Genomic DNA, 13,447 nt, shown 5'->3' with positions numbered 1-13,447 from the left:
TAAAGCTGTAGTTAAAATCCATACTCTTCGTATGTTTAGGAACAAAACTTTACACTATTTATTTGTGATGAAATATTATCAACAAACAAATACAAAGAAAAACATGGATTCGGTAAAATACTAATTATAAATTAATTATTAGGCTTATATGTTCTGTAGGTGATTCAGAAAAAAACATTTGTATCAAGTTTTGATAACTTATATTACAGTTCAAACACTTTTAACATTTTCCTTACTAGATGCTTTTATTTCAAACAATATTAATTCCAGAGCAATACATTTTTGTGATTTTATAAAATAAAAGTGTGCATTACAATACAACCCAATTTGTAACACAATGGTGAATTCTGTTTGTTGTGCATTCCAGGATGGTGTTTCTGCGACTGGCCTCTATAGTGATGATAGTTGCCTCCCTTTACGTGCAGATCACATGCAGCTCGGACCTGAACAGCTGCCGTGTGGGAGATGGCAACCCATGTGCTGCTATCCAGGTGAGTAGGATAGATGTGGCATTCAAAATGAACCAAAATTTAAAGGAAAATGCTCGCTTGATTCACTGTAATTGATATTACCCCATTAGTACATAATTAATGGCATTAATATTATAGCCTTGTTCTGGAAAAACAGGGCTTAATGCATATGCATTAAGTGTCATCTCGGATTAGCCGGTGCAGTCTCCACATGATCATGATCATATAATGAGGGACGACTTTTTCCACTATGAATTGATTTTTAGCTCCACTGGCCAAAGGCCAGCAGTGTTATGTCATGGTCCTGTGTCCGTCGTGCGTGCGTCCGTGCGTCCGTGTGTGCGTTAACTTTTCCTTCAAACATCTTCTCCTAAACTACTGGTCCAATTCTGATGAAATTTCAAAGGAATGTTCCTGGGTTGAACCTCTTTCGAATTTGTTCAAATTATACCCCTGGTTTCAAATAAGACTCTGCCCCGAGGGTCACAAAACTGAAAATTTGCTCATATAATGCATATTTTGTGAAAAAGTTGAAAAAAAAATTCTCGTCCATAACCATTGGGCCTAGGGCTATCAAATTGGGTATGTAGAGACATCAAATAGTCCTCTACCAAATTTTTTCAAATTATGCCCCTGGGGTCAATTTGACCCTGCCCAGGGGCTCACAAAATTGAACAAATGCTTATATAGGGTATACTTTGTGAAAACTTTCAAAATCTTTTCGTCCATAACCAGTGGGCCTAGGGCTACCAAATGTGATATGTAGAGACATCTAATAGTCCTCTACCAAATTTTTTAAATTATGCTCCTGGGGTCAAATTTGACCATGCCCCGGGGGTCACAAAATTGAACATATGCTTATATTAGGCCTATTGTGGGAAAACATTAAAAATCTTTTGTCCATAACCGTATGGCATAGGGCTACCAAATTTGGTATGTAGTGGCATGTAATAGTTCTCTTCTTAGTTTGTTCAAATTATGCCCATGGGGTCAAATTTGAAACTGCCCCGGAGTTCACAAAATTGAACATACGCTTATAAAGGGCTTATTTTGTGAAAACTTTAAAAATCTGCTTGTCCACAACCATTGGGCCTAGGGCTACCAAATTTGGTATGTAGTGATATCTTATAGTCATCTACCAAGTTTGGTCAAATTATGCCCCTGGGGTTAAATTTGACCTTGCCCTGGGGGTCACAAAATTGAACATACGCTTATATGGAGCCACACCACGAAATTGAACATACGCTTATATAGGGTCTATTTTGTGAAAACTTTACTAATCTACTCGTCCATAACCATTGTGCCTAGGGCTACCAAATTTGGTATGTAGTGACATCTAATAAACCTTTACCAAATTTGTTCATATAATGCCTCTGGGGTCAACTTTGAACCTGCCCCGGGGGTTCACAAATTTGAATAAACGTTTATAAAGCACCTATTATGTGAAATCTTTAACAATCTTCTTGTCGAAAACCATTCGGACTATGGCTACCAAATTTGGTATGCAGTAACATCTTATAGTCCTGTACCAAGTTTGTTCAAATTATGCCTTTTGGGTCAAATTTGACCCTGACCCGGGGGTCACAAAATTGAATATTTTATACGCTTATATCTTGCTTATTTTGTGAAAACTTTAAAAATATTCTTGTCTTTAACTCTAAGACCTAGGGCTACCACATTTTGTATGTAGTGAGATATAGTAGTCCTCTACAAAGTTTGTTCAAAGTATACCCCTGGGGTTTAATTTGACCCAGCCCAGGGGGTCACAAAAGTGTACATGTGCTTAATTAGGGCCTATATTTAAGTATTTGCACATGCAGAGAATATTTTTTCAGCCTTTTTTTCAGCAGTGGAGCGATACAGGGCCATCATGGCTCTCTTGTTGCTAAGAAGAGACATCCTTTAAACAAAAAATAATGGACTGCTCAGGCTAATCTTGGAGGACACTTTATGAACATGTATTAAGCCCCGTTTTCCCAGATGGAGGCTCAGTTGAATTAGTCTGTGATGTCATTAAAACAGTGTACTTTGATATAATATGTTCAGCTATTTAACTATGCCATATGAAAACTTGTAAGTGATTGTACAAAGAAAATTGGTAATGTTTTTGTTCAATATTGTGTTAGGATGATTCATTCTTTCAAAATAGCTGGGCGTGAGGTTTTGACTATTTATGGCTCTAGCTGAGTTAATCGATTGATCGGGATTTTTAATGATTAATTTGAGAATACTTTTTAGATGCTGAGAAAATGCCTTATTTTATTTTTATCCCCCGCCATAGGCGGAGGGATATTGTTTTGGCGTTATCCGTCCGTCTTTCCAACCGTTCTCACAAATGATACATTGTGCAACTTTTTTATGCCTAGATATACATTGTGTGTCTTAATTTCATTGTGTGACTAGTCGCACAATACATTACCCCAAAGTTCGTCAAAATGTGTCTTGTGCAACTTTAAACCTATCCGGAGAAGTCGCACAACGTTTTTGTCCAAAGTGTGTCCAAAGGATGTCCATGTAAAACTGCCATGGACGAGACCGTAACTTTTATTTTTGCAAGATACGGTGAAAGTTTTAGCGTATATATCTGAGAAAATCAGAAGCCTGTTTAGAAAAAAGACGAGCCAATGAACACCAGGCTTTCTAATCGACGCATGCATGTGCACCCGCGTGTTAGACATGTGGCTTTTGTGTGCAGTGGGACTGTCGAACGTCGCAGAACCCATCATAACGGATAACGGATTTATGTTTTATAGAACCATATGTGAGGTAAGTTTCGTATGTTTTTTTTTCTATTACTATAATCCATTTAGATGTTTTTTTCTGTTTGTGAATAACTTATGGCACCCAGTTTAAGCTATGAAAACAGGAATAATTAAGGTCATTTTGAAATCTGTTTAATTGGCCACACAGTGATCGGGAAATGCAATATATAAATTTTGTCCAATTGTTTTTACATCCAATATGCCATAAGCACAACTAATTTTAAAAGAGTAAACGCACATTGCTTTCAATAGTTGTAAATAATTTCGCTGTTTTTTCACGCGCACCTGCTCGTCGTTAGCAACGTAAAAAGACGCCGCCATTTTGTTTGTAAACAACTTTGCTGCAGCAAATTTTTTTAAGGAAAAAAAGTAAAGCGGCGATGTGGGGCGGAAGCCACCATAATGAGATTTTAATTAGATTAGACAAACTGTAAATGCCAAACTGGTCAAACCCGAGTGCCAAAGTGGCATTTAATTACGATGCCGAGGTAACCAGGTGCCGAAGAAACTAGCTACCTGTCAATTGTAATCATTACCAGTGTGTCTTAAAATGCGGCTTTTTCCAGGGAAACCATGTGTTGTCTGACTACATGTTTAAGTTTTACATCTTACGAGCAAATAAATGTGTATTGCTCAAGCAAAAACGTTGATCATTACACTGTTTTCAGTGAAATATATTATATGATTTCTTATTTTCTTTTAAAGAAGTGCTTCCACCTACAACTTTGAAACTTTATATGTAGATGCACCTTGATGAGTTCTACACGCCACACCCATTTTGGGTCACTAGGTCAAAGGTCAAGGTCACTGTTACCTCTAAAAAAATAATCTGACAAGCTTTCGCAGCCGAAAAGACCAAAATTGTAGAATCCTCATGGTCCTATTGATTTAATTATTGCCACTGTATTGTCTGTTGTAAGCAATAAGGGTTGTAATTTTGTTATAAGTTTTGAAATAGTGTAGCTTGCTTCTATTTGAATAATATTCTTGGTGACTTTTTCAGAAGCATGGACGAAGATGACCACACTATATCAGCTGAGGATGAAGAGAAATTTGAGGGAAAGAGAAAAAGGAAGCCCTAAAAAACGGATGCAAAACGTCAGAAATTCACAGAGGTAGAAACAGAGGAAATAAAAACTTACTTTAGTGAATATCCGAATAGTGGAATTTGTCCGCGGAAACAGCAGGTTGAAGATGCCAAACAGAAAAGTTGTAAGAAAAATGGGCAAATTTGGAAAAGGTCAAACGACAAGATAATTAAGAAAATTAGTGCAATGAATCATAAGAAAAAATAAAAACATGTTTACTACTCTGATTGAACATTATATTATAAGAATACCTACGAGAGACATTGAAAAGTTCATGCGACAGTGACTTGGCAAATATAATTGATGTTTGTATGCAAGTGGTAATTTTTGCGTGAGCATTTTATTTGTTGAATTGAAATTCTACTATGTATATGTCTAAAGGTGGACAAGAATCTGAAGTCTATCTTGTATGCTGCTTTGTAGGTGTACATAGATTAGAAAATTATTATGATCCATTGTTCAGTATCCTTAGTATTACTATATGCCACTAATTATGTATTATGTTAATATTCCAAAGGTCTTCATCACACGTATATATTGTATTTTATTTAATAATATATGACTCATTTATTAATAAGCTTTGGATGTTCTGACTTAAATTGGTGCACTCCATCTTACATCATTGCATCTTGTTTTAGCTCACCTGTGCACAAAGTGCTTATGGTGAGCTATAGTGATTAGTCAATATCCGGGCTTGTGTGTTGTGCATCATGCTCCTTCAACTTTCAGCTCTTTATCACTCAAGGAACCACAGTTGTGACTCAATCTCTATGAACCTTAGTCAGGATGTTTATCTTTGCATTATCCAGACCAAGTTCAATTCTGGGTCAAGTCGGGTCCAAAATTAGGTAAAAAAGTCCAATCTTATAAACGAATTGTTACCACTCTAGATGGCACATTTATGACTCAGTGTTGAAGAAACTTAGTCAGAATGTTTATCTTGGCAATACTTAGTCAAATGATTATCGTGGCAATATTTAGGTTAGTCTTAATCTAGAAATCAGACCAAATCTTTAGACAAAACATTGTTATCACTCAAGAAGCGGCATTTATGTTTCAATCTTTACGAACTATTTTCAGAATGTTTTTCTTGGCAAGTTCTTGGCAAATATTTCATTAGGGTGAAGGTGGGTCAACAAAATAGGTCACTAGATTATCTTAAGAACTAGACAAAATGTCTTCATGAAATCTTCCTGCAGGTCAGTCCTGCTATGGATTAATTAATCATATTGCTGCAATTGGTGTGTAAAAATAAAAAATGTTTCTTAGGTGAGCGATATAGGGTTATCATGGCCCTCTTATTGTAGTTCATGTTACCATGGAAACCTAAATTACATCCCACAAATGTGAGTGAATTTATGTCGCCATCGCAGCCATACTTAATTGTTCTTTATAACCACAAATACCGGTAAATTGAATTTTGTTTTAAAAAGATTCTAGCGGAAAGTATTTGACAGAGGTTTCCATATAATATGAACAAAAATTTGTTACATTTTTGTTTGATGTATGTTATGTCGTAATAATAAATGCTTTATGTGGTTTTGTATGGCTGAAGTGAGAAAGAGAAGAAATTACATTATGAAATACTGCCGCTTTTAATGTGTGAATCAATTTAGGTGTGGTTAAGCGCAATTTGATAAGCAATGCGGATCATTTCATTTATAATGTTTTTGAACATGATAAAGAAAACTTATGTTAATATTCTTTTCGCTTGACTTTTGGGGAAAGTGATAAAAATGGTTGAACTTTTCTACATTCAAAGAAAAGCTGTTGTTTTGTTTCTTTAGAGCACTAGCATAGATTGCAAAGACTTGATTGTATTAGTTTACATTTATATAAGTATGCATTCGTGACGGTTATTTGATACAATATGTTTTTATTGAACAATTTTAACATATGTGTCATGTTTTGTTTTTTGTTGTGTTAAATATATAGTATTCCAGTTGAGTTGTAACTCTTTATTTGACATAATATGATCCCACAATTTATTTGGATGAAAAGATACACAGTGATATAGACACAGAAGTCTGAAAAGTACACAATGTATGTTTCGTTAAAAACAAAAATGAAAAGACCCACAATACTATTTTGATAGCTATATCTTGGAAGTGCTTTGGCGGATTTCATTGAAACTTGGTATAAGTATATATATGAATAAAAGAATGATGCACGCCAAATGGCATTGTACATATAACGGAGTAATGGCCCTTTGTATCTTGATAAAATGCTTTGTTTGTGTGTCTGGAGCCTTGCAAGTGCTTTGGAGGATTTCATTGAAACTTGGTATGGGTATGTATATCAATAAGAGGATGATGCACGGTAAAGGGCATTGTACACCATCTGTTAATAACGAAGTTTTGGCCCTTTGTATCTTGAAAAAAAAAAGCTTTTTTGAGTGTCAAATATAACACTTTTCTGTCCAGAAGCATATTGGCGGGGGATATCAATTCAACGAATTTTCTTGTTTTATTCAAAGATTTTATGTTTTAGTTTTGTTCTTATCTCATATCAACTTGATATTTTTGATTTAATTAGATTAAAAATAAATCAGTATTTTATATTGAACTTTGTTTCAACAACTCATCCTAAATGTTTTGTGGACCAGCAGGCATTTGATGCTTTTTATGCCCCCGGATCGAATGATCGGGGGTATATTAATTTTGGCCTGTCTGTCGGTCTGTCTGTCATTCTGTCTGTCTGTCATTCTGTCCCAAATCTTTAAACTTGGTTTAAGTCAAGATTAAAGTTTTGCAATAACTTTTGCAATATTGAAGATAGCAACTTGATATTTGGCATGCAAGTGTATCTCATAGAGCTGCACATTTTGAGTAGTGAAAGGTCAAGGTCAACCTTTAAGGTCAAAGGTTAAAAATATGGCTTCAAAGCGGCGCAAAAGGGGGCAAACACATCTCTTGTTTTTACATATGTGATTCATTCATCATCAATCTCTATGTTTAGTGTTTAAACATTTCAGCGTTGGAGGATATCAATTTAATACTCAAGATTGAGTTAGATAAAATATAACATTTTTTTTGTCAACATCACACATTTAATGTTTTAAGCAGACATTTGATGCTATATCTTTAAACATTAAACACTTTACCTAATATAAACACACGTTGATGCATTTGTAGTCCAAAAATCTAATTTAATTTAAAATCTTCTTTACTAGAATTAAGTTTTAAAGGCGTCATTTCCAACCTTAAGATTCTGATGGGCAGCTAAGTTCTAACAGCATAAACCAGAACAGACTGTGAGTTACTCACAGACTGTTCTGGTTTTATGCTGTTTGCAAAACATATTTCCACTTTGCTTCTGATTTGGAATGGGTTAATGCACCTTCAAGCACAATTTTTAACATTTCAGTGTTGGGAGACGTATGTAGGGTCAGCCTTCTACAAGCTGATCGTCTTTGACTTCATAATCAACGTGGCAGTCACACTCGGGGTGGACGGACTCAGAAAGTGGGTGTTTAGGATTATATGAGCCTCCTTCTGGCAAAATGGTGCTTAATGCATGTGCGCTAAGTGTCGTCCTAGATTAGTGTCTGCAGTCGGCACAGGCTAATCAGGGACTACACTTTCAGCTTTTATTGATTTTTTTGTTTAAAGTTAGTTTATTTTCAACCAAATCCATGTTAAACAGAAAATGTTTTCCCTTATCAGTCCGTGCAGACTGCACAGGCTTATCTGGAACGACACTTAATGCACATGTGTTAGGCCCAGTTTTCCCAGAACGAGACTCGTATAATGCGTGGAGATGTAACTACAGATTATGATATTTATGTCGAATAATCTCTAACTAATTGTTATTGTTAATGACTGTCAACAAAAAGTGCTGTTATGAATGAAAACATGTCCATGCTTCAGACTTTTAAGTTTTGTTACTTAAGAAGTTTGTATACATGAACACAAAGATTAAAATGCTTTTTTCTTCGTTTACAGTATGTAAAGCATTTGTATTAATTTGTTGGTTGCCAAATTATACATTTACATGATGATTTTAATATTGTTTTTGAAATATAGTAAACATCTAATTTTGTGTTGCGCATGTTATAATGCGGATTGCTTTGTTTTACTTTATTCAGTATGTAATGCATTTGTTAAATTGTATTGGTCTTGATTAATTATAAAGAGTAAAGGTAAAATTAAAAATAATTTACGGATAAAGATATTTGTATTAAAATGTATTTATGACCATGACATATGTGCGGTTTTGATGTTTGTTATCAACAATAAGCCAATGTTGTGTTGATTGTTAACCATGTGCTCATGTATGATAATTTTCAGGTTAATCACAACTAAATGTAACTTTCGTCTTGCGAAAAAAATTGGACAACCTGCATTTGATTTGCCCAGAAATGTACAAGGGCTAGTGAACACCCAGGCATTATTATGGTCAGAACTTTTTGGAAATTTCATTGAATAATAATCTTCGCATTGTAATAAATATTATACCGTATTGTTTTGCAGATTGATATCCTCCAAGTGCCAATGCAGCCTTGTTAAAACAATCGCGCAGTCAGAATTTAATCTTCCGAGTAATATTCTTGATCTAGTTTACTCTCAAACACTGCTATGGTAAGTCATGTGCAATGCTTTTCTTGTATGCATATGAGGAATGGAGCATGTACTGCAAACTCTGGCGTGGTAGCAAAAATGTAACCTGCGCTTTATATTTAGCTTGTATTTGGTATTGCTTGATTTTATTATTTATGGCAATCCAACAGAAAACCAGGCTATATGCATGAAGTGTGTAAAGTGTTAAAGTAATGCTCCAAGCTTTTATGATTTTAGGTATTTGTTTTCAAAAAGTTTCTTATACTTATAAATTGGATACGGTAAGAAAGAGCTGTCCTGTATTAAACTCTACAATCTGCTTTGACTGATCTGGTATGACAAACAGTCCTATATTAACCTCTAAATAAAAAACCATATCGACTGATCTCAAATGACATACAGTCCTGTATTAGTCTCTAAATTTGCATTTACTTGTCTTGGGTATCACACTGTCCCGTATTAGCCTCTAAAACTGAACTGAGTATTCTGGGATGACATACTGTCCTGTATTTGCCTCTAAAACTGTATTGACTGATCTGTAATGACACACTGTCCTGTATTAGCCTCTAAAACTGGATTGACTTGTCTGGGATGACACACTGTCCTGTATAAGCCTCTAAAACTAGATTGACTGATCTGGGATGACACACTGTCTTGTATTAGCCTCTGAAACTGGATTGACCGGTCTGTGATGACACACTTTCCTATATACGCCTCTCAAACTACATTAACTGGTCTGGGTTGACACACTTGCCTGTATTAACTTCTGACCGGTCTGTGATGATACACTGTCCTGTATGAGCGTCTCAAACTGCATTGACTGATCTGGAATGACAAACTGTTCTGTATTAGCCTCTAAAACTGCATTGACTGGTCTGGGATAACACACTGTCCTGTATTAGCCTCTAAAACTGTCTTGACTGGTCTGGGATGACATACTGTCCTGTATAAACCTCTTAAACTGGATTGACTGGTCTGGGTTGACACACTGTCCTGTAGTAGCCTCTCAAACTGCATTGACTGGTCTGGGATGACACACTGTCTTGTATTAGCCTCTAAATCTGTATTGACTGGTCTGGAATGACACACTGTCCTGTTTAAGCCTCTAAAACTGGATTGACTGGTCTGGGATGACACACTGTCCTGTATACGCCTCTAAAACTGCATCGAATGGTCTGGAATGACACACTGTCCCGTATTAGCCTCTAATACTGCATTGACTGGTCTGGGATGACACACTGTCATGTATAAGCCTCTAAAACTGCACTGATTGGTCTGGGATGACACACTGTCCTGTATTAGCCTCTAAAACTGCATTGACTGGTATAAGTTGACACACTGTCCTGTATTAGCCTCTTAAATTGGATTGACTATCTGGGATGACACACTTTCCTGTATACGCCTCTAAAACTGCATTAACTGGTCTGGGTTGACACACTGGCCTGTATTAACCTCTTAAACTGGATTGACCGATCTGGCATGACACACTGTCCTGTATTAGCCTCTAAAACTGGATTGACTGGTCTGGGATGACACACTGTCCTGTATTAGCCTCTAAAAATGTATTGACTAAACTAGGATGACACACTGTCCTGTATTAGCCTCAAACTAGATTGACTGATATGGGATGACACACTGTCCTGTAGCAGCCTCTAAAACTAGATTGACTTGTCTGGGATGACACACTGTCCTGTATTAGCCTCTCAAACTGGATTAAATTGTCTGGGATGACACACTGTCCTGTATTAGCCTCTTAAACTGTATTGACTTGTCTGGGATGACACACTGTCCTGTATTATCCTCTAAAAGTGCATTCACTGACCTTGGATGACACACTGTCCTGTATTAGCCTCTAAAACTGGATTGACTGGTCTGGGATAACACACTGTCCTATATTAACCTCTAAAACTGCATAGACTGGTCTGGGTTGACACACTGTCCTGTAATAAGCTCTTAAACTGCATTGACTGGTCTGGGATGACACACTGTCCTGTATTAACCTCTTAAACTGCATTGACTGGTCTGGGATGACACACTGTCCTGTATTAGCATCTAAAACTGCATTAACTGGTCTGGGATGACACACTGTCCTGTATACGCCTCTAAAACTGTATTGACTGGTCTGGGATGACAAACTGCCCTGATACGCCTCTAAAATGGCATTGACTGGTCTGGGAGGACACACTGTCCTGTATTAGCCTCTAAAACTGGATTGACTGGTCTTGGATGACACACTGTCCCGTATTAGCCTCTTAAACTGGATTGACTGGTCTGGGATGACACACTGTACTGTATACGCCTCTAAAACTGCATCGATTGATCTGGGATGATACACTGTCCTGTATTAGCCTGTAATACTGCATTGACTGATCTGGGATGACACACTGTCCTGTATAAGCCTCTAAAACTGCACTGACTGGTCTGGGATGACACACTGTCCTGTATAAGCCTCTAAAACTGGATTGACTGGTCTGGGATGACATACTTTCCTATATACGCCTCTCAAACTACATTAACTGGTCTGGGTTGACACACTTGCCTGTATTAACTTCTTATACTGGATTGACCGATCTGGCATGACACACTGTCCTAAGCATCTAAAACTGGATTGACTGGTCTGGGATGACACACTGCCCTATATTAGCCTCTAAAACTGGATTGTCTGGTTTCGGATGACACACCGTACTGTATTAGCCTCTACAACTGGATTGACTGGTCTGGGATGACACACTGTCTTGTATTAGCCTCTAAAACAAGATTGACTGGTCTGGGATGACACACTGTCCTGTATTAGCCTCTAAAACTGTATTGACTGATCTGGGATGAAACACTGTCCTACAATAGCCTCTAAGCTAGATTGACTTGTCTGGGATGACACACTGTCATGTATAAGCCTCTAAAACTTCATTGACTGGTCTTTGTTGACACACTGTCCTGTAGTAACCTCTAAAACTAGATTGACTGGTCTGGGTTGACACACCGTCCTGTATTAGCCTCTAAAACTGCATTGACTGATCTGGGATGACACACTGTCCTGTATTAGCCTCTTAAACTGCATTGACTGGTCTGTAATGACACACTGTCCTGTTTTAACCATTTTTACTGCATTGGCTGGTTTGGGATGACACACTATCCTGTATTAACCTCTTTAACTTCATTGACTGGTCTGGGATGACACACTGTCCTGTATTAACCTGTTTAACTGCATTGGCTGGTCTGGTATTACATACAGTCCTGTTTACGCCTCTAAAACTGGATTGACTGGTTTGGGTTGACACACTGTCCTGTATTAACCTCTTAAACTGCATTGACTGGTCTGGGTTGACACACTGTCCTGAAGCAGCCTCTAAAACTGCATTGACTGGTCTGGTATGACATTCTGACCTGTATTAGCCTCTAAAACTGGATTGACTGGTCTGGGATGACACACTGTCCTGTATTAGCCTCTAAAACTGCATAGACTGGTCTGGGTTGACACACTGTCATGTATTAACCTCTAAAACTGCATTGACTGGTCTGGGTTGACACACTGTCCTGTAGTAGCCTCTAAAACTGCATTGACTGGTCTGGGATGACACGATGTCGTATAAGCCTCTAAAACTGGATTGACTGGTCTGTAATGACAAACTGTCCTGTAGTAGCCTCTAAAACTGCATTGACTGGTCTGGGATGACACACTGTCCTGTATTAACCTCTTACACTTCATTGACTGGTCTGAGATGACAAACTGTCCTGTATACGCCTCTAAAACTGTATTGACTTGTTCTGTATAAGACTGTAAAACTGTAATTATTTGTTATATTTGCAAAAGCGTAAAGCCTGGATTTCAGACGTCATGCCACCTGTAGGCTTATATTTTGATTGTTATGTGAGCTTTTTGTGCAGTCCATTACTCATTGTTTGTTTCGAATTATACATGCTGGTTTTTGAGCTTTCCCTTTTGTTTTTATGGAAAAAAACTAACAAAAAATACCACATTTGTTCTGCAATTACTAAATTTATTAGCTGTACTGCTTTTTACATGCTTTAACTTTTATATTTTGCAGAAGTTACTAAAATTATTATTTCTTTTGGATATTAGCAAATAATAGTAAAGGTCACATATTGTATGTTATGCGTGAACTGTTTATTTATTATTTGTTTGCTGTGTTAGACTGCTGAAATGTGCTTTTAAAATGGCTTTGTGCATGATGCTTTTTTTATTTGTTCTACTTTTAGTTTAGAATACATTTTATATGTACTATTGAAATCAACAATATATATTGGCATTTCATGTATGGGTAAAATCATGCGTTTGGTTCATTTGTTTTCTTATATATAGATCTAAATAGTTCCTTCTGAACGTCTTATAAAAACTAACTTACTAAACATATGATTTCTATAAAATTAAAGTTATACAAGAGATTAGATTTTGTGTGAAACAACTGTGTGTATTATATATACAGTATGACATGTTCATTGCAAATCTTATTCTTGTAATTTAAAAGCACTGTTGCAATGCTTGTTATGCATTATGAAGTATATCTCTTTCAGTGCTGGAACCGAATTTTGAAGGCCTTTGCAAACAG

General features: G+C 36.7%; 1 protein-coding gene across 1 annotated transcript in view; it reads left to right on the top strand.

The window, feature by feature from the left end:
- LOC127854915 (transmembrane channel-like protein 7) overlaps positions 1–13,447 on the top strand; it is a 48,177-nt gene that overhangs the window by 18,867 nt on the left and 15,863 nt on the right. Inside the window, exons 9-11 of the mRNA XM_052390024.1 lie at positions 368–491; positions 7,687–7,784; positions 8,793–8,900. Coding sequence (XP_052245984.1) covers positions 368–491; positions 7,687–7,784; positions 8,793–8,900 — 330 coding nt within the window. The remainder of the gene's footprint in view (positions 1–367; positions 492–7,686; positions 7,785–8,792; positions 8,901–13,447) is intronic.

The sequence above is a fragment of the Dreissena polymorpha genome, chromosome 13 (assembly GCF_020536995.1).
Source record: "Dreissena polymorpha isolate Duluth1 chromosome 13, UMN_Dpol_1.0, whole genome shotgun sequence".
NCBI lineage: Eukaryota > Metazoa > Mollusca > Bivalvia > Myida > Dreissenidae > Dreissena > Dreissena polymorpha.
Note: the sequence above shows the minus strand (reverse complement) of the source record. Positions and strands in the feature narration are given on the sequence as shown.